The sequence below is a fragment of the Gobio gobio genome, assembly GCF_949357685.1.
Source record: "Gobio gobio genome assembly, chromosome: 1".
NCBI classification, from domain to species: domain Eukaryota; kingdom Metazoa; phylum Chordata; class Actinopteri; order Cypriniformes; family Gobionidae; genus Gobio; species Gobio gobio.
The window spans coordinates 12,742,305-12,765,588 of NC_137097.1; the positions used below are offsets into that span (position 1 = coordinate 12,742,305).

General features: G+C 38.5%; 1 protein-coding gene across 1 annotated transcript; it reads right to left on the bottom strand.

Moving 5' to 3' along the window:
• Positions 1–6,182: 6,182 nt before the first annotated feature.
• LOC307117037 (chymotrypsin-like protease CTRL-1) lies at positions 6,183–9,362 on the bottom strand (the record flags this gene model as incomplete). The annotated part of the gene is made up of 6 exons (XM_079801701.1): positions 6,183–6,199; positions 6,624–6,822; positions 6,939–7,096; positions 7,176–7,465; positions 7,547–7,709; positions 9,317–9,362. The coding sequence occupies 6 exons, from the start codon at positions 9,360–9,362 to the stop codon at positions 6,183–6,185; spliced, it is 873 nt and encodes a 290-aa protein (XP_079657827.1).
• Between the last annotated feature and the right edge of the window lie 13,922 nt (positions 9,363–23,284).

Genomic DNA, 23,284 nt, shown 5'->3' on the forward strand with positions numbered 1-23,284 from the left:
GTGATAATATGTTTTTACAACAGATTTTTACTAATTTAATGTGTGATGTCGTAATAACAAATGTCCAACTTGGAAGTGAGATATTCTCAGGTTGAAAGCAGCCTAGTTTTTGTCCGGTCATGTGATCTCAACATGTCTGACCCGCTCCATGTCAAATAAAATTATGACACTCTTCAAAATATCCTTCATTTCTGTAGAGCTGGACATTTTAATAAGGATCAAATGACTGAGTTCAGCTTTGAGAATGAAACCAACCTGTTTGTTCCTCAGTTTTTTCATCTCTGACTGTTTCTTCAAGCTTCACATCTTCATGTTTGACTCTCAATGTTTCCTCAACGTTCACGTCTTCATGTTTCACTCGGATTGTTTCTTCAACCTTCACGTCTTCATATTTCACTCCGATTGTTTCTTCAATCTTCAGGTCTTCCCTCTTCACTTTAATAAACGCCATCTTTATAATAGTGTGTCACGTGGATCTCAGTCGCTTCACCAGTAGTGCTGCAGTCATCAAGTGTGACTAAAGCAGAGGAACATTGTGGTTTTATAGAGGTTTCAGGGGGCCGTCCTTACAGATGAAGATAAAGCACACAAAGCATGTAAAGGATGTGAGCAGTTATAGGAACAGCTCTAATCCAATCAACTCAACTATAGCTCTGATTATCATAGACATCAGGAAGAGTCACACCTTCATCCATTCATTCACACTTAACTCAGATATCGATTAGCATCAACAGTCACACCAGTTAAAGTCATGAGGCAGAAGCAGCAACAGCCATTAAAGACAAAAGGTGAAAAGCCTCACTTACCAAGATTTTACATTTGTATTCCCACACATCTAAAGCAAAAGACATTCATTTTAAATGTTTACCTTTCTGCTGACTTTCTACGGTGAAATAATTTCACCAAAATAATGTAAAAGTGTCTTGTCGCTGTAAAACCATGGCTAGTGTTGTCTTTTGTCTCTGTGATGCTCCTGATGATTCTGCATCATTACTTTAATTGGTGTCATTGTTCTTGCTAATGAATTTGTAAACTACCACATCTGATCGGTGCGTAGCACACATGTTAAAGCCTCCCCTGGAATTAGGGTCATGGGGGGTCATGGGGGGTCAACTGCCAAGCAAGGCGCTCGTCAATTTCGGACAGTTTTTGGTGTTGCCTGCAAATTGCCGTGTGCAGTCGTAAACCTAAACTTCCAAGACAATCTACAGTGCCGCTTACTGACCAAAATCCCACTTTTCATGGAGTGATTAATGTTCAGGTATGTTACTACTATGGACTATTTCCCTCTACCATTGTTTAAATTAGTTCATTTTGAAGTTAAATTTAATTTGGTTATGATATTATCTGAGTAGTATTATAGTAGTATAGGTTTTAAGATCTTGAAATACAGAAGGGTGCACACTTCTTATATTCAGGGATGCAAACGGGTGAGGGGTAAGAAAGGTGAGAACATTGCGTCACTAGAGAAAACATTCTCAGAGATCAGGACACTTTTTTATATTTTTACTTTTCATGCTCATTTCTAGTCAGTGTTAAGTATCTTTGCATCTACATGAAAACTAATTCTAACAGGTAAAAACGTTTTGGTGTTTTATGTAGGGCAACACAACCCTTTATAAAACAAAAAAAGGATTCAATAGATGTGGGAGTTGAATACATAAAAAAAAACAAGAAGACAACAACCAGATAAAATGTAACACTCAAAACTGAAAACTGAAGATCCCACTGGCTACAAATGCATCAATATGGGATACTTTGTACACCACCCCGTAAGTTAAACCCCATTTATTCTGATGTTTAGCCACTAGAATTTCAAGGGCCCGCATCTTTTGTTTGCCTGCATGTTTCAGCCTTGCCCGTTTATCTTTGACGCATTTATTTAAATTTTTTTTTATTACCTTGTTATGTCACTCTTCACAAAACGAACGAACAGCCTGAACGGACAATATGTTGTGAAATGTGCATATGGAAATTGTATAAGATCTTGCTATTCGTTGGTCAATTTGAACTTCAATTTCAAAAGCAACTGTACAGATCTGATCCAAAATACAAAACACTTCTTTGTTTTATGTAAGAGCTCTTCAACTCTAGTCCTGAAGTGACAGTGTCTTGCTGAGTTTAACATTTTCATTTCAACATTTGTGAAAATAAAAAGTTTTTTTATTCACAAAAGTCGTTTTTTTACACGCACACACACACACTTGGATATGTGGTTACTCTCCGTAGGCATAATGGTTTTTCTAATGTACAATCCCCCTACACTAACCCTACCCCTAAACCTACCAATCACAGAAAACTTTTGCCATTTTTTGAATTTCAAAAAACACCATTTAGTATGTTTTAGTATGAGGACACAGATGTCGTCATAAACCATCTTTACGTTGTAATACCCATGTCATTATACACATTTGTGTCCTCCTAAACATATACATGAACATACACACACTAACAGCAGGCCCTGACAGGAGGAGGACAGAGTAAAGGTACACAGGACCTACAATTTCCACACTTTTATTAGCCCTGGGTCCAGTGGACCTGAACATCCTGTGTGTAATATAAATGTGTAGGGGGGTGTACAGTGTGTGGTCATTGAAAATGTGTTCTGATATATATTCCTCACAGAAAATGAGCCAAGGCCAATGAGTCTCAGTTTGAAAAAAATAATTAATCGTATAATTTTTCTTTTGATAAAAAATGAAAATGGGTCCAACAGACCCGAACACCATACAAGGGTTAAATCACTCATTAGCCAATGGTTTGCAAATATATCATGTGATAACTTTACTTGTTGAGGCTCATGATTATTACCTCATCATTTACTAGTTGTATTTGACACATGAATTTGCCCTAATAATGCATTTATTAATGATTTATTGGCTAGAAGTTGAAAAACATGGCTTTGGCTCATTGTGGTAATTAAACAATTCATTAATAAAATAAGTTATTAGGGAATTAAATTATGATGACATTTACAGTTTTTTTTATTCGCTTTGGTACTATTTTCATAACCAAGGTGAAATTTTTCAAAACTCATAGTACTAATATCACAACAGATCATCAAAAGTGAACTTTTTTCAAACATTTCAGCATATTTTCAATTGTGTTAGTACAATACACAAAACCACAAAGTATCCTTTTCACTACACAAAATAAGTGTTTCATCTTTATAAATGTTTCATTCATAGTAACTGCATTTCATAAAGATCTTACTATCAAACTTTTGATTTGCATCTCTTCTCGTTCAGTTTAATACTTTTGTCTATTATTTAATCCAACTGATCTTAATAGTTAATCACTGAACCGTTTGGTAAACCTATAGATTTTAAATTGGTTTGTCAGCAATATACAGTATATGGATTTTGAGAACTACAGAAATAAAAATGTGTTTGTACAAACATATAAATTATGTGTAACCACACATGATGAATACTCGTTATTGCTAATTGATTTCACATAGTGGTAACCACAATTGGTCACTATATAAAAGTGGGGGTGTAAACACTGGCAATTTCTTTCAACATGGAGCAGGATAGACAGCAAGTAATAGGAAGAGCTTGTGGACAAGGGATCCGTCAGAGAGGTGGGCATGGGCCCCAACAGAGAGGTCAGAGAGGTGGGCATGGGCCCCGTCAGAGAGGTGGGCATGGCCCCCAACAGAGAGGTCAGAGAGGTGGGCATGGGCCCCAACAGAGAGGTCAGAGAGGTGGGCATGGGCCCCGTCAGAGAGGTGGGCATGGCCCCCAACAGAGAGGTCAGAGAGGTGGGCATGGCCCCCAACAGAGAGGTCGGAGAGGTGGGCATGGCCCCCAACAGAGAGGTCAGAGAGGTGGGGATGGCCCCCAACAGAGAGGTCAGAGAGGTGGGCATGGGGCCCGTCAAAGGGTTGGTCATCAGAGAGAGGGAGGCAGAACTGTTGTCTCTAATGAAGTCCGGGCCATCATCGTTGATCATGTGGTGAACCGAGGCCTTACTATGGCAGAGGCTGCCAAATTAGTTGATCCAAATCTAAAAAGATCAACTGTCAATTCTATCATCCGAACTTTTCGCCAAGAAAACCGGTAAGTGTAGAGGATGTATACTATTAAATTTACAGTAAATTGCAATGCATGTAAATTCATCAGACATGTTACAGTATTCGTACAGTATGATCTATTGACAGGATAGTCTGTTCTATGCTTAGAATTGACAGAAAACCCCATAGCGGTGGCCGTGGCCGCGTGCTGACCGACCAGCAAGAGTGGGCAGTGGTGGAAATGGTGAGGGCCAGGAATGATATACGGCTGTCAGAAATAAAGCAGGCAATTGAGGAGAACAATGACACCTTTGCCAATGTGGCATCCATCAGCCTACCAACATTAGGCCGCCTTTTAAAGAGGCACCAGGTATCAATGAAACAAATTTACCTGGTGCCTTTTGAGAGAAACAATGACCGGGTGAAACAACTAAGGGCTGAGTATGTCCAGGTACAGCACTATATATTGTATTACTGTTACTATTTGATGCATCACTTACGTCATATGTATATTGGAACAACACTGTAAAAAGAACTAACCAAAATATATTTTTTAGAGGGTTATGGCGCTTGATGCTGATGTGAACCATCACAAGTACATTTTTGTTGATGAAGCGGGCTTTAACCTGGCCAAAACTCGTCGCCGTGGACGGAACATCATCGGCCAACGGGCCACTGTCCAAGTGCCTGGACAACGTGGAGGAAACATCTCCATGTGCGCAGCTATCTCTGAAGATGGTGTTGTAGGACGTAGGCCATTACTTGGCTCCTATAATGCTGCACATCTTATTGAGTTTCTCAATGAAATTGAGCCATCCTGTCAAGGTGAAGGGGTCACCTATGTAATTGTGTGGGACAATGTCAGGTTCCACCACGCAGAGGTAGTTCAAGCATGGTTTTACGCCCATCCCCGATTCATGACCCTCTACCTGCCTCCATACTCTCCTTTCCTCAACCCTATTGAGGAATTTTTTTCAGCATGGAGGTGGAAGGTCTATGATCGCCAACCCCTTGAGCGTGCTACACTCCTTCAGGCCATGGATGATGCATGTGATGACATCAGTGTAGACCAATGTCAAGCATGGATTCGCCATGCCAAAAGGTTTTTTCCAAGGTGCATGAACAATGATAACATTCATTGTGATGTGGATGAGAATCTATGGCCAAATGCTCAAGACAGGCTTGATCCAAATTAATGTAATGTGTGCACTAAATGTTATGTTCTTCTCATTTAGTTACATTTCATTATAGAAAGTATACTTGTTACAATTATATATGAAAAATAAAACCTAATTTGCCCAAATGATTGTAGAGGATGTCTTCATTGATCCTTCACTTGATTACACATAGGATGGATATTTTGGAAATTATAGATTATGGAACTGTTGGGTAATGTATTAAATATACTGGTAAAGTGTATTGCCTAATGTGAAAACTGTGTAATCTGTCTTTTATAGTACTGTAGCATATTAATTTGAAACATGTATCTTGCATTTTTTGCTGTTGGATTAACTGAATGTTAAAAGTACTAAACTGAAAGAAGATCATACTGTTGTGCTTCGGTGATTAAACCAAATGTTCTCATTACATATTACAATAATCTTGTGTTTGCAATAATGATTATATGGAATGAAAACATGTGCAACTGAATGAAAACATTACATCAAGTTTTGAAAGAATGACTAGCTGTGTTACAAGTGTGATCAGTTTGGATTTTTGTACTAAGAGTTTTGAAAATGTACACCTTACATGTGAAAATAGTACCAAAGCGAATAAAAAAAACTGTAATTAATGGTAATAGGCATTCATTATTATTGCATATTAGTGCGCCCATATTGTAAAGTGTTACCATTTATTTTGTGACCCAAAAAAAAGATATTAATTGAATTTGAAATGGTCTCATTTGTCAGAAAAACTCTGGTCACAAACTAAGTTTCAAATTAAAGCCATTATGAGTTGGTATAAAGACACATCTATGTGTAAGATCTATGCTTGAGATTTATTGGCAAGAATAAGAGCTGATGAGAGGAAAAGTGCTAATCACACAGTGCAATTCTGTTAATGTCATTGCAGAGCTTTAAAAGCAATCTTGAATCCTGGACGTTGAAGAGACGTAACCATGTGACCGGCGTGTGTACGTAAGGTAAATCTAGAAGAGTCTTCAGAGCTACTCCTCACCATTCACTGCAGAGACAAAAATAAAGAGTGGAGTAAATTCCTGTTATTAACAATAATAACATTTGTAAGTTAACTCCTAATTTTTGTAAGTGTCAGGGTCTGGTTGTATAAAACATTTGAAGGTAATTAGTAATATTTAATAAATCCACACAGTGATCCACTAGAACAGAGCAACATACAACACATCCAATAACGACAACACCGGACAATGAACTGAGAACAGAACAAACATCTATACAGGTGAGGATGAGGATGATGATGATGAGTGCACAGCTGAACGTAATGAGTGTCCGTCACAACAGATGAAAGACGAAACACAACAAGTCCAAACTAACCTGACTGAGCCTGCTGTTGAAGTACACATGTAAACAATCACCAGCCAAAGAAGTGAGTTATTAATGAAGCATAAATGTGTGTGAGAGAGTCTTACTTGGGCACGGAAGGCTTAAGTCGACGAATTGTGGAAGGTCCTGGTTGGGAATAATGTTTGTAATCCATTGCTGATACTGTGAGACGCGGGTGTACACATTGGGTACGTCAGGTAAACCACAGCCAATACCCCAGCTGGTGATGCCAAACTGAACCCATTTTGAACAGAGCTGACTCATTATTGGACCTCCAGAGTCCCCCTGCAGACAGGAAGAGAGAGAAATCAAGTATTAGATGTTTAAAGATACGGTAAATCTTGAGACATTCAGGAAGACACTGTATGCAGTAATGAGTAATAATCATCTGGTTGTTGTACACAGTATGCGTCTACGCCTCCACCAGGAACGCCAGCACAAATCATATTCTGGGTGATCTGAATATGATTATTCCATTGCTTCAGCTGGTTATAGCACTGATTATAGTCCTCCACAAAAACTTCAGTCTCCTGCAGAGTCCCAGGAGAAGGTCGATTCACTGGACACACATAAACACAAACAATCATGATTTCTTTATCTGAATGAATCAGTCAAATCTAGTTACTGACAGGACGTACAGAATAGACCTCCGTCTGCAGTTTGTCCCCAGCCTATGATCCGACTGCTGGTGCCAGGAGGGACGTCACTGCCCTGGGCTAGCAGACACACTGGACTAATATAGTCATTAAAGGAGACCGGAGAACACAAGTGCAGCAGAGCCATGTCATTGTCGTCAGTCGTTGTGTTGTACGAGTTGTGAATGTAGATTTTTTGTACATTTCTCACGATTTCATTCTCATTTTCTTCACGCTGTGTCATCTTTCCCAAGTGCACACGTACACTGTCCTCAGTAACACTGTCATCAGGCCTATAAAACAAACATAGAGCAATCACAAAACACAGGGGTTTTAAAGTCTGTATGTACTGTGTGTGTTGATGTGGCTCTGACCCAATGAAACAATGAGCTGCCGACAGCACCCATTCACGGCTGATGAGGGAACCGCCACAAAAATGGGAGATGGAGTCGTGCAAACTAACCATCCACGGCCACGCACCCGGACGGGCATCAGCACCGCCCATAACACGAGGGTTCAAAGGGTCATGAGCACAAACTGTGAGAAAGAGAGAGAATGCTCCAGATGACAAAAGCTTTTCTGTTAGAAAACCATCTTATTAAAGTGTCCATATTATGTTTTTTTGAGTATTGTAATATCACTGTTTGTCAATGTAAACGTTCTGTAAAGTCAAAAGTGCAATTAAATAAAGTGATAAATAAAGTTTTTGTCTTCCAAAAGAAAGAATCGACTCTGAACCTCCTTTACGAGTCATTTTCTACTGACAGCTCTACTAATGATATTTGGATAATGTCCGCCTTTGTTGTACATCGTCCGCCCGGAAACAACTTGTCCCACCTTCAAACTAACGACTGCTTCTCAAATCTACAGAAGTTCATATAAAAAATACAGTTCAACACGGGATTCGCCAAAGTTAATACAGTTCCTGTATGTACAATTTTTGGTAATGGCCAACCGGTAGACCAATCACACCAGACTGGGCCATCTGACCAATCAGAGCAGAGTAGCTCGCGGAAAGGAGGGATTTAGAGAGACTGATTCATCTGACGAGTCATTTTAGAATCCTTGAAAAATTTTTTTGACCTTTGATGCATGTAAACCTGTTGTAGGAGACTCCAAAACTAAATCAGGAGCCTTTAAAATAGCATAACAGGGGCTATAAAGCTGCCTTTAGATGTTGCTGATGTTTTAAAGGTCCCGTTTTTCGTGTTTTTTTGAAGCTTTGATTGTGTTTACAGTGTGCAATATAACATGTGTTCATGTTTCATGTGTAAAAAAACACAGTATTTTTCACACAATTTACTTATCTGTATACTGCTGTTTTCACTGTCCTCAAAACGGCCTGAGAATTTCCTCGTTCTATGAAGTCCCTCCTTCAGAAATACGTAACGAGTTCTGATTGGGCCAGCGGTTCCCGTGTTGTGATTCGACAGCAGTTTAGCGCACGTTGCCCGGAAAGGTCACGCCTCTTACCATTACGGGGAGAACGCGCTCAAACTACAGCCCCTGAAGGCCAAACAAAGGTGATTTGACTCCGGGATGAAAAGAACAGCGTCTGAACGACATGGCGACAAACGCAACCGAACCAAACCGAACGCAACACTTCCTCTTCTCCACTCGGGAGCAACAAGACCACGCCCCCTTTTTTGCGTATTCTTGTGGGCGGAGGTTAGTCAACAAACTGTTCTACTGACGTAATTAAGGCAGGATGTACAGGAAGTACAGGGATGTAGTCCCAACCGGCCGTTCGCTGTAGGCTTTGAAAGGGAACTTCTGTCAAATAAAATATCTCGCTTGGCATTGAACTTTGAGCTTTATTATTTTACAGGTATTATTTATGCTCTAACAGCAACATTACACACTAACTAAAGTTTGAAAAATGGGATCACGAAGAACAGGACCTTGAATAACTTCTGCCAGATTTAACCACTCAAGTGGACCTCCATCTCTCTACAAAAGTCCACCCTCTAAAGACATCCCAATCATGTAAGATATACTATTTCAGGACACCTTATCAGTCAAATGTCAGGCAGGAAGGACATTTTCAGAAAAATCACTTTATCCAACTTATAAACAGAACCTGCCATAGTGACAGAGCGGTAGAGAAATAATATTTGCCTCTGTCCTTGAGCGTAAGGTCTTACCTTGGACACCTATGAGCAGTGCCACAGTCACACACGTCTTCCACATCTTCACACAGACTCTCTCTTCACTGGTAGGATGGATGTCTATGGCAGTTTGCTCCTCTGTGCCTCTCACAGCTCCTTTAATAATGTCTCATATCTCTAGTATCACTCTTCTGCCCAGTCGTTTGCCACGCCCCCTTTTCCATTTTCCACAATCTTCATTCATTCCTGTTCAAAACTTAGCTTTAGTCTGTCATTGTTCAGTGAACAGATGCTCTATTACTGATGACACTCTTCATCATGATCCTGCATGGCCAAGCACTACACATTCAACTTCTGTACAGTTTGTTTCTTAATTTCAGTTTTAATAAAATCTGAGGCTTAAGTGTTCTTTTCTTTTTTTTGCCAAAGAAAAATACATTAAATTACTGTGAATGGATTGAAATGGAAAAAGACATTCCCTAAAATCCAGTAGCCCCAGCAGTGCCTAAACACTTGAAACCTTCAGGAGTATTTTCCTTTTTAAATAACCAACTGGCAATTTAAAGAAATGCCATACTAAGGAGACCAGACGTCCCCGTTTTTGGAGTTCTGTCCCCGGAAATGTCCCCGTTTTACAGCTCGTTCAAACCAACCTAGTGTGTAGAGATTTTTTCACCAAAAGATGGCGCTACGAGCTACATAACCCGAGAGCAGAGCGCCATTATCATCAAAAATCAAAAGAAACACTGTTATCGCTTTCAAGGTAGTAATGTACCAACTATTCATGTTATAATAAAGTAATACTGTTTGTACGAGCTTTATAACAGGCCTCAGCAGGATTGTTTTAAACTATTTTAAACGTCCCCAAAAGTTTAATTTCCACACATCTTAACTATGAAACAACCTTAACAATTGCACTTCCAACAAATACATTTGCCCTATTAAAATGTTAAAGTATTTGTTCAATTGTTTTATTTATCATATCATATTTATGTTGTTTAATTTATGTAATATATTTTTGTAAAGTTATAATTTTGTTATAATATTGTTTTGAACTGCTTACTACAATGGTTATATTAACAAGTTTTCATTGTTTTTGGTTTTTTTGGCGGGTGCGGTGAATTGCAATTAAAAAACATTCAAAAATGTATTGTCCCCATTTTTTAATGAATAGATAATAACAAATGAGATTTCAGTGATACTTTGAGCACTCAAATAGGAAATGTCCCCGGTTTCCATTTCATAAATCTGGTCAGCTCATGGCATTCACTTCACTCAAGATCTCATCAGAGCTTAAACTCACTGGGATCTCAAACAGAGATACACAACTTTACTGTTCAAGAATAGTCCAATAGTTGTGCATGTCAGTTAAGATAGAGACAGCATTTGCATATCTATATACGTTAGTACTAATCTGTTAGATTAATTTTAAGGTTCACTATCTGCAGCCTTGAAGCGGCTCTCAGTCATCAGATGGAAACAGACGCCTCAACTCCAGATCTCTGGAGAATGGCCAAGCAGACAGAGGCAGTTTCTCAAGTTTCTCAAGGAAGATGGGTCATATTTCTAGATAAAGTAGAGTCATCCATGATGTCCAATCATAGTATTCAAGAACTCAAAGATCAACCCCTACCATATATGGCAAATTAAAAAATATAGTCAGAGAGGTCAGATGTTCAAATGTGTGTGTGTGTGTGTGTGTGTGTGTGTGTGTGTGTGTGTGTGTGTGTGTGTGTGTGTGTGTGTGTGTGTGTGTCGAGTGCCCATGTGTGTGCGAGTGTGTAAGTGTGTCCAAGGCCTAGTCCTTGTTTTGTCTACGTGTGTCTGATGTGCACAAAACACAAGAATAGTCAAAAGTGAAGCCTAAGAAATAAGAAAATATTAACAAACAATTCCTTCTTTTCAGAAACACTGATCATCTTGATTCCGCATGGACAAGCACAAAGCCTTAAAGTTTTGTGTAGTCTTTTTTTTTTTTTTTTATCTTTTTATCAATGCATGTTTTTGTGATCAAGTTTTGAACTTCTATTTGCTATTATTTTGACTATAACAGTTGATAATTCATATTTTATCACCAAATATTGTGAACACATATTTTTAGCAACTTTATTTATTTGCTAATTATGGCCTATAGGCCTCATTGACCTGGGCTCATACAACTTGTTTTTTGAGTGAAAAAAACATAATGTAGTATTATTTTGACGAAAACAAACACTCTGATTAAACATATTGTGCTGCTTATCACAAACTGTTTTTTGTCAAACTGTCCATCTGATAAACGGGCATGTGCCTGAACTCAATTTTATAAGCTTATTGTAGTCTCAAATGTTCATAGAGAAAACTTTTAAAATCTGACCAATTCGACCGGAACACAATAGGAGGGTTAACAGAGACTATTTTCATGTCCCAACACTTCATTGAGTTTGTTTTCTTATGTTACAGGATACACTATTCACTGATGTGGCTTAGGGCAGTCATTCCCAAACTGTGGTCCGCGGACCACTAGTGGTCCGTAAGGGTACTGCAGGTGGTCCGTGGAAAGGCAAAATAAAATCATATTTTTTTTACCTTCATTTTTCCAGGAAATTCCCATAAAAAAGTAAAAAGAATATGTAGGCCTATATTGATATAACATTTGTATTAAATTGTCAAGTTATTGTGCGATTACTAAAATAGGCTAGTGGCACTCGACCGTGACGTTCAAGTTCAGTGCTGTTATGGATCGGTGGATAGCAACAGGTTCTCTGAAGAGAAAAGAGATAGAGGCAGAAGTTACAAAAAATGAAGAGATTAACAGTGAGTCGGATGCATCTATGAGCCAGATTCATCATAAAAAAAACAAAAAAAAGGAGGGTGAAGAGAAAATACTGCGAAAGCTATTTAGCATTAGGTTTCAGCTACACCGGCCCCGAAGACGAGCCATTGCTCGTTTGCATTTGTTGCTACGAGGCACTGGCTAACGAGAGCATGAAACCATCAAATCTTCACCGGCATTTGGAAATCCCGGAATGGGGAATTTAAGTCCAAACCAGTCGAGTTTTTCAAAAGCAAGCTCAGATCTCAGATTGAAGCTGTCATCAATTGAACCTGACATCCAGAAATTGATGACTGCAAAGCAACATTATCCATCTCATTAGGTGAGCATTTATTTAGTTGTTTAATATAGGCCTATATTAGACAGACGATAAAAAGACGAAGGGAAAGATGTGGAGGGGGAAAAAGGTGGATATAACGTTCATATCGGGCTGGCAAATAGACTCCAATGGCTGTTCCTTTTTCCTTTTTTTTTTTTTACCTGGATTAGGCCTACTGTTTTCATTAAATGTGTTATCATTATCACATCACACGCATAGCCTTTATAGGCAGTTTTATGAAACAAAATATTTATAAATGGAATGAATAAGACCAGTAATTTTAATTTCCATTTAGTTTCTTGATCTCGTGTTTCTGAAATGTTTTTTTCAGAAATGCCAGAGGTTTTAAAAATGTTGACTATCCAAGTGTTCTTTTCCATTGCTATTGTAGCGTCTTAGGGTTACATATATATTTAAATGAAAAATTAGCTCAATAGGGAATTGTGGGTATTAATATTTAGGGATTTATGATCAATCATAACTGGTTATAATCTAATCACAAATCTCCAAAATCACCCAAAAGGGGAATACCTAACCTCGGTATTTATACAATATATAATATATATATGGTTAACAACAATTTATTGCAATTAACTACAGATATATCTATATTAAATGATCACAGAATAACCTGGGGAGTTGATTCAAAATTCCTCTCCGTTCTGTTTAAAGAACGAGCTGTAATTCTTTATCCACTCACTAGGTCTATTCTTCCTACCCAATTTTCGGGAAGTTTATCCCTCTGGCCACAAAGGACAAACTTTCCGAGTTATGGTATTAATTAAAGCATTCAACGATGCTTATAAGAGCTCATAGCTTAGATCTGACATTAAAGGGACTCGTGTTCCGTGAGCAAAACAATGACAATTAAAACGTGAATATCATGGTTTTAATAAAGATTAATACTACGATTACATATGACTACATAAAGAATACATGTATTTACAGAATAATGGAAAGTAAAGAAGGAGGATGAGGGGAAGGGAAAGGAAGAAGGGTATGATCGTGTCCGATCCGACACCTTTTCCAGAAATAACCACTGGAGCCAGCAAGAACCATATCACCTTAAACAGGGGTACAATCTTAAAACGCATCTAAATTTCGGTAGAATTGATACTTGCATGGTTTCTTGGTGTTGTGTAAAGCGAGATGCGTGCGTTGGCATTTCTCAGAGTGTTCGTGCGCTGAATCGCTCTCTCCGTTTGGTTCTTCCGGAGCTTCGTTGGTCCACGGGACTTTTAAAGGTGTTTGGGAAGGGAGCGTCTTGGAAGGGAAAGTTCATCTCGTCCAGCTAAGTTCCTCGGTCTGGTGGAGCGCGTCGCTGACTGCGTCGCGGAGCGCGTCGATCCTCAAAGGAAACAACAGCTTGGCTGGACCGCGCCGGCTCGCAGGTCGAAGCCCGCGAGCCGCGCTGATGAGATGGGAGGAAAAGGAAATTTGTCTCGTCGGGGTCCTTGCAAGTTGACTGAGCAACAAATGTGCTAGTGTTATGTCTTTTGAAGTCCATTAACCTACACCCATTTTCCCTGAGACGACCAATCGTTGGTGTGAATTTCAGGCGGGAGAGACTTTCTTTGTTCGAACTTTATTACTCAATGGAATGTTCTTGCTGGAAGCCAGAATTAGTAAAGTTTCACTCCAAAGAACTAACCATACTAGTGGTACATCTCATAATCATATACTTTGTACCATTGACTAAGACACAGAAAAAGGAACATTTAGACATCACACATGCCTTGGTTTACAGACATGAAGGCAGTGCATGTTCTATACAGAGCAATTTGGAGCGTTTAAGATAGTTCTTACATCACGCAAACATAAGAAATATAGGGAGCATGCATACACTTAAGAAATCATCATATATGTAATTTCTGGGACAGTTTAATTAAAGGCTAAATAGAGGGGAATGCTTGTGTGTGTGTGTGTGTGTGTGTGTGTGTGTGTGTGTGTGTGTGTGTGTGTGTGTGTGTGTGTGTGTGTGTGTGTGTGTGTGTGTGTGTGTGTGTGTGTGTGTGTGTGTGTGTGTGTGTGTGTGTGTGTGTTTGTTTGTGTTAGAGTCAACCCCCGGCCGTTCCAGACTGAAGGGTGAGGGAACTGTCCTGGCTGATAAGAATCTGATTGAAGCTCAGAAAGGGCCATCACTATCTTCTGGTCACACTCTAGCTGGTCATTAAACAGTCGGAGGCGCAATTTGACTCAGACTTTTTGGAGCCATTGGAGCAGGAATTTAATTCTCACCACTTTGATCCTAGTTGAGAGACACCCCAGACGCTACACTATGGAAATAAGCCTGTTGTTCAAATTAACCTGATTATGCCCTCGGGCGCTTGAGTAAATAAATAAATTAAATATGTGGCAGCCGTTGTGTGCAGTAAACTTTCTTTTAACAAGCCTGTTGTACTGATGTGATGACTAGTTATAGTTTTAGTGCTAGTAAGTGGTTATGAATAAATGTAACATTAGAAAGCACATTGACCGTAAGCATACCAACCAGGTTTTGGATGTGAATTCCAAACACCACCTCAGGAGTGAGTGTATTGATGAAGTTAATGGTATATATTCTGTCCAAAAGACTTTCTATGGTCACACTGTCCATCATTATGTCCAGAATAAAACATGGGGTGAAAATCATTGTGTCCTGTGAGTCACAGGAATGTCAAGGAAACATGGATTTGGCATGGAGGAGTGGCATGAAAGCATATAAGTAGATGTGTACATCGGAGGTCAGTCACTTACTCAGTCCCTCCAGAAAAACGCGATTATGCGATCGCGTGATTTAACGCATAATCAGCCAAAGTCCGCATATTCATGCGGGGGACGCATTTTTTCAAATACGCCGCACTTTCGCAGCATAAATTGCCTATTTCCGCGTGCAAAATATGCGGGGCTATCATGATTTCATAATCCCCGCATTTTCGTTGCAAAAAAAGTCATATATATTAGCAGAAAGTTGAAAAATTTTCGTTTACTTCACACAAGAGCCGCCATTTCCGCCTATTGCCATGGGAACGTTTTGAAGTGACGTGATTACCCGACGCGAACGTCATCGAAACGCTTCAAACCCCGTGGAGAAACCATAGATACCGCTGAAACCATGATGAAGCACAAACTCCCATTGGCCAACAAAAATAACAGCAAAAGAGCAAAGCAGTTTCCCTGTGTGCTGACTGATTTCAAAACACAGCATCATGAAGCTTTGAAGCGTTATGAATCAATGAGTCGATTCAGCGGTTTGAAGCGTTATGAATCAATGAGTTGATTCAGCGGTTTGAAGCGTTATGAATCAATGAGTCGATTCAGCGGTTTGAAGCGTTATGAATCAATGAGTCGATTCAGCGGTTTGAAGCGTTATGAATCAATGAGTTGATTCAGCGGTTTGAAGCGTTATGAATCAATGAGTCGATTCAGCGGGTTGGATCGCCAAAGTCACGTATTTCAGCAGTTTGACACGCGATCCGAATCATGAATCGACTCGATGATTCATAGCATCATGATGCTGTGTTTTGAAATCAGTCATCACTATATAAGTCGTTATTTAGTTTTTTTTGCACACAATAACTATTATCGTCGCTTCATAAAGTTATTGTAGAACCACTGTAGTGAGATGGACTTTGTAACGACGTCTTTAGTAGGCTACCTTTTATGGGTCTTGAGAGTGTACATTGTGCCAATTAGACATGTGCCGGTATACGGTAATACGATATACCGCAATAATGAACATGCACAATATTGTTATCGTGGGCACTTCAAAATACCATGAATAATTATTTCTTACGAATTATTCAGATTTTTAGAATGCATTTTAAAAATACTTTTTCCCATCAACCACTGAAACCCAACGTGCATGAGCCGAGCACATGGCGGAACGGCTGAATGAAAACAATAAGGCTCTATTATTTAACATTAGTTCATTCATTAACAAACTGACAATGAAAAATACTTCTAAAGCATTTATTAATCTTAGTTCAAAGTAAATTTCAGCAAAATAATGCCACATTATTAAAATCAAAAGTTGTAACTATTATTTAATGGACCTGAGCTAACACTAACATTTGCTTTTTGTAACTAATATTTTTACAGTTATTATTCTTTGATAATGTTAATGTTAAAAATTTGTAAATGTTAATGCATTAACTAGTGAGACCTTATTGTAAAGTGTTACCTATTGTTCTTTATAATTTTTTTGCACTTTAATGTTAAAATATTTGTTTACTTTATACATTTTTGTGTATTGCTTTATTGTATGTTTGGTTATTTTTGTTATAAGAGAGTTTTTAAACCTGTTATAGTATGACAACACTTTTTTTGCAACAAATTCCAATACCGTGATAATACCGTATACTGTGATAAAAGCTTCAGCAATTAACCGCAACATGAAAATTTGATACCGGCACATGCCTAGTGCCAATGGAGGCCTTTCTGAGCCATCGGAATTCAACTAAAATATCTTAATTTGTGTCCAACAACATAAAGGGAAGTCATTAATGACAGAATTTTCATTTTTAGGTGAACTAAGAGATTGCACTTTGTGCATTGGAAGCACTCAAATGTCTGTTCTGTAGCTACCTCTGTAAAACAGGAAGTTATTTATTAATTTTTTCAGAAGTTGTAGCATATTCCTTTTGTAAAGCTACAGAACTTGTTTGACTCAATGTTTTGTAAATTTGAGCCGTGTCTTTATTAAAGTCTTCAATAAAACAAGTTGAGAACTTAAATATTCCCAGCACTTTCTGTGATGTAGTGCTTTTTTTCTCTTTCTCATCAAACCGCAGTTTTTGCAAGTTCCCGCAATTTTATCGCATAAAATTGCATAAATATCCCGCATTTTTCATCGCATTTTTTAAGAAAACGTGCCGCATAATCAAGGATTTTTGCCCGCAACAATCACAAAAAAAAGCCGCATTTTTCTGGAAGGACTGCTTAGTGTACTAACACAGCTAAGTCTTAAACACTTTGGGAGGATTCACTGGCAAAGATTGTGCAAATGTAATGGTTTACTGAAGACACAAGGAAGAATTGCCTTCCACGGCAAAGCCTACCCTAGTGAAAAATAAATATACTAAAATGTATTTGAAATACATTTATTTTATGCTAAATATACTACAAATACATTTATGTACTTAATATTAACACCCTGCAATTGTACGTTTAGTATCCTAAAAAGGTATACTTACTTAAAGTCTGATAAATTGGAAATTTAATTTTGTAATATTGTATTGAATGTCCTTTAGTTATCCATAATTATTTCTGAGGTCCAACTGAAGATATACTTAATATTTGATTGTGCTAAAGTGGAACTATTGCAAGTATACTTTAGGCACACTTTAAATATCTTGCATTTAAATTATACAGTGATCATACAGTGATTAATAATAGTGACATTAAACACTTTTAGGCTTAATATTAAGAAATATCTGCAGACCCTATCCGGAATGACATCATCATGTATATACTTTAAATGTCTGTGGTGGAGGAGCTCTGACCTCATATGTGATACCATTTGAAAGCTTAGAGTCTCTACTTTCTGGAGACATGTGTCACTTTGGCATTTGTTTTACACAAAGTAACTTATTTACACTAAATTACTCTGGGACCATTTCTGCCTGGATTTGGCCTACCCAAATTGAAAAGCTTCCCATACACACATACAGTGGTCTAAATACACACTTTTGGTGTCATTTTACAGGAAACCCTTTGAAGTTACATAAACTCTGCTAAAAGTGAAAAACATGTAAGTATATGTTGTCTGAACTGTAATACCACCCTTGTTTTCTAATATCTTTACAGGTGGAGAATTGTGGTTGATGGTTGAATTGATGGCTTCAGTAGGCTTGTGGTGTTTCTTCAAGCCTCCAATAACAACAGAAGTGCCACGGTCATGGACCAATTTGTGAACGCCACAGTCCAGTATGGTGTACCTTCCAGAGATCGATGTGATCATGGTGGGGAAAACTATGCAGTTTGCTTGTTCATGGAGGTCTTCAGAGGAAATGGTAGAGGAAGTGCCATGAGAGGCAGGAGCACCCAGAACCAGAGGATCGAAAGGCTGTGGGGAGATGTTTGGAGAGGTACTATAAATGTCTACCACTCTTTATTTACACTTCTGGAACAAGATGGTGTGATTGATCCTATTAATGAGAAGCACATGTGGGCCCTACATTATACCTCGACTCAACAGGGATTTCTTTGTAAATCAGTGGAATCACCACAGACTGAGGACTGCTAGATACATGTCACGTACCAGATTTTTGTGAGGGGCTGCCTTGCATTGCAATGTCGAGGTCTAACGGCCATTTCACACATACGCCGTCTGCAGTGCAGGAGCCGCATGCGCTGTTGTGCTTTCACATATGCTGCGTTTGCAGTGCGCAACTGATCCGCGGTTGTAGCCTATACCACAAAAACAGCATTTATTCATTATTTTTATTTCAAATCCAAAAATGGCTTGTCAGCATTGCAATTCTCTTTGTTTACACTTTCATAGATGTCACATTTTAATGTACTACATTTAAACAACATTTTATTAAATTCATGACTTTACATTAATAGCCTCTAAAGGACTAGGCTATATATAAATTAGATTTAGCTCACACAAGTGGCAAAACATTTAAACATAGGTTATAGCCTAAAATCACAAAAATTTTAAATTTGAAACTTACGTTTTTAAACCCTTTTAAAAGAAATCCTGCAGGTCATAAAGAACTTTGTTTTTCCACCTCCAAGAAAGAGTGCTATCCATTATGTCACATTTTTATCTAAATGCCAGGTAAGGTGTCGTTTCCTTGCTTTACCCAGGGAAAAAAGCCATGTGTTGACTTTGAAACAGAGTAGACTTTAAATTGTATGCATCTGTGGTGAAATTACTAGATTTCCACGTCAATACATGTTTATTTTAATGCGAACAATGCACTTTAAAGTCACTTTAATTCAGTTACATTCTTGTAAGCAGTCAGTGTCAACAAAAAAGAACAACAACAGATGAATAAAAAAGAAAAATCGGCGCTCCGTGCCAATACAGAGATGTGACCGTACCGGAGTGCACGGGCACGGCACCCCATCACATTGACTCACTGGTTACAGTGCACTAATCTGTCTTGTTAAAGCACGTTTTATTAGACTGATAAAGACATTTTCTTGGCCTTCCACTCCTTTTCATGATGTTACTGGTACCAGATTCTAAAAAGATAAAAGATAATCTTATAAAAGATTATAAACTGCTAAATTAAAAAAGTTGGGTATGCAATGCTAGTGGATGTGAGACTTTTATTTTGATAGCGCTTGGCTGCGTCCAAAAACCTAGGCAATGACTCGCTGCCTTATCAGACAATGACTCTGCAGGCAGCCTTTGTGCATGAAGGCACCTCACAAAACTGATTTCGGACAGACTTCTTAGGCAGTGTAACCGTTCAATGATCTACAGCTAAATAGAGCTTTGGTGAGAACTAAACACATATTTCATTACTACAATAGTAATTTCTCGCTAGAAATGACATCAGAAGTGGAAAATGTTGGTAAAAAATTTACATTTACACAAAAACTGACCAGCAAACGCAACTTTCGGACGCCATGTTTTTTTTCCAGCTCAACTGTCACAGAATGGAACGCACAGGATTGTGGGATATCAAAGGCAGCGAAGGATACATATGCGGCCTTCAAAAATCGATCAGATGAAGGAATCTCAGGAGACAGGAAGTGAAGCTAACATTAGATTCGGACGTGCCCTCCTGCCTTGAAATGTGTCCTCCGAATGCAGCATTTTCCAGGTTTCGGATGCAGCTGTTGTGTTTACGCGACTGAAACATTTATCAGTCGTTCTAGTTTCTAGTCTGATAACACTTTATTGGTGAAATGATGGGGCTGTGTGATGTTTCAGAGAGAAGAGTTAAGGGAGGGATTAGTAAAGCACTGGAATCACAGTGTGATTTTGAGCTCAGCGCTACAGGACAGAGGCGCTATTAGCCCTGGCCCAACTGTAGATAATTCAAGTCAATTAGACTATTACTCGTTTTGAATCATATAGCACAAACACACACACGCATACATATATACATATATATATATATATAGATAGATAGATAGATAGATAGATAGATAGATAGATAGATAGATAGATAGATAGATAGATAGACAGACAGACAGACAGACAGACAGACAGACAGACAGACAGACAGACAGACAGACAGACAGACAGACAGACAGTGTGTAATATGTTTTTGTATAGGTGCTATAGGCCTATAAGCTGTTACAAAGGTTTAGGTAACATTTTTAAACTGATTTTTATTCATTAATAACACAAGGAAAAAAAAAAAATTAATATAACTCAATAGAGAAAAATAAAATACAGTTGATTCAAAACGAGTAATAGTCTAATTGACTTGAATTTGTGATGTTAGACATATTTCCCATATTTGTATATGTCTGATATTAACTGAGAATTATATATAAAAAAATAAAAATAAAATAAAAAAATAACTACGTGCTTGTTAGTAAAAACGTTGTGAACTAGTGTTCAATACCGTGACAAGTCACACGTGACAAAAGAACGAAAGACTCAAACCGAAAGACTCGAAAGAACTAATCTTTTCTGTTTCCGTTACTGACAGCATAGACTCTATGGGACTGACAGGAAGAACGAAAGACTCAAATCCGTACTCGAAAGAACAAATCTTTTCTGTTTCCGTTACTGACAGCATAGACTCTATGGGACTGACAGGAAGAACGAAAGACTCAAACCCGAACTCGAGACTCGAAAGATGAACTAATCATTTTTGTTGTTTCCAGTACAGATTCAGCGTAATGCGCATGCGCGGTCAACACAAAATGAACGAATCACTCTCTGAGACAACTCGGTAGTCCCGAGTCATATTAAAGATTCGTTCAAAATGAACGAATCGTTCATGAACGACACATCACTATGATGGACCTGAATTCACTTCTCATCAGTTCTCTCAGCACGTCTCAGTTCAGTGAACTGTTGTAGTTACTAGAATATACTTCAGATTATTAGTTTATTTCTAGTCGGAGGGATGTCACTTATGTCAGAAAGTTAGTAACTTTAGTAAATTATGGATAAGCGCGTACTCGAGATGCGAACCGTTTAGAACGATTCAGTCCGATTTGGTGAACTGGTTTGGTTCACTGAAAAGAACCGGTTCACTAAAAAGAACCGGTTCAAAAGAATGATTTGTTCGCGAACCGGACATCACTAGAGGACCAGAGACGGAGCGATTGCTAACAAAGTTATATAGTAACTACTGAGTTATGAGAGCGCTGTCAACGCTGTGAGTTTATTGAGTTTGTATTGCATTGTGGGAATAGCTGGCTAGCCTAGCCGGATACCCTCACGCTCACCCCCCTTCTGCTTAATCTCGCGCCGCATTTGGTGCCTCCGCTGTGGGCGAGATGCAGTACTGGGGGTCGGGGATGTTGAAGGCCGACCGGTCAGTGCAGCCCGAGCCTCGGCGTGCGTGAGGTTTATCTCTAAAGGTGTGGCTCTGCTGATGTTGAGCAGAAACTCATGACTGTGTGCACATTGTAGAACAGATAGACGCAACGAGGACGTACAAAAACATGGACTCACAAGATTGAAAACACCGTTCTGTCGGGAGAGAGAGAAGCCGCAGCATGAATAATGAAGTTCAGTGGAATCTTGAATAATTAGCTACACATCAGAAATCACAGATCAGAAGGAACTGAAAAAAGACTTCTGTTTTTATTTGTACATCCAAACACTGAGAAACTGCCAGCATTCACTTGTTCACAAGCCATGATCTCTCGAGGACAAATATAGCGCTTGCATGGGCGTGCCAAATTCTCTGGGTTGAGGAAAGGGAGGTAACCGTTCCTGTTATGAAGTCATAACAGGAAAATTCAAGATCAGCTCGTCTGAGCTGTCATTTTCTCAAAGGCAAAGAAAGACAGCCAGAACTCGGTTTACACCGATCAACATTTCTATCCACTTGGGGACAATATTCAGGCTAGGGGAACTCATATTAATGTTGAAAAAACTCATAAAATGAAATGTCATGCCATGGGACCTTAAACAGTTAACTGATAAGATTATAATATTGAATTGGCATTAAATAATAAATGAATATATATATAAATATAAAAATAAAAACTACAATTCCCCCCCAAATATATAATATATATATATATATATATATATATATATATATATATATATATATATATATATATATATATATATATATATATATATATATATATATATATATATATATATATAAGATTAACTAATTTAATGTTGTTTTATTTGTTTCATTATTTATTTAGTTGGATTTTAGTTGCACTTGGTCAGAACTGTTTCAAAAGTAGTTATCTGCATGATGCCTGCTGCCTTTGGGCTCAGTGATGTTGAATTTAAGATTATACAACAGTTTCAGGTTATGTTGTAGTGTTGGTAACATGTCCCACATTGTCCCACACAAACTTAGTAATCGTCCCACATTTGGTTTGTTTGATGGTGGTCACCCTACTTGGACGTGCTCGATCCAGACGGCATTTCTGTCTTATTAGTGATTGTTGTGGGTGGTTTATGATGTTTTTCCCTCTGTTTAATTGTTTATTTAGATTTATTGCATGATTGGTAGTCTTTATAGAACGAGTGGTTTATTAGACACCTGTTTATTGTACTGTTTATTTTCATTTGTGTACGTTTTGTTTAACTTTCTAGTGTCCGTTTTTTGTCCAGGTGCTGAGAACGGCCAGTGGGAGCAGTGTCCCTTGGTGTGTGCTGTGTTCACCAAGTGTGGTTATTTCCCTTGCGGTGCGTGTGTGTGTGAATTCGACACGTGTGATTCATACCTGTCAAGTATCCCGTTTTGGCCGGGAAAGTCCCGTATTTTAC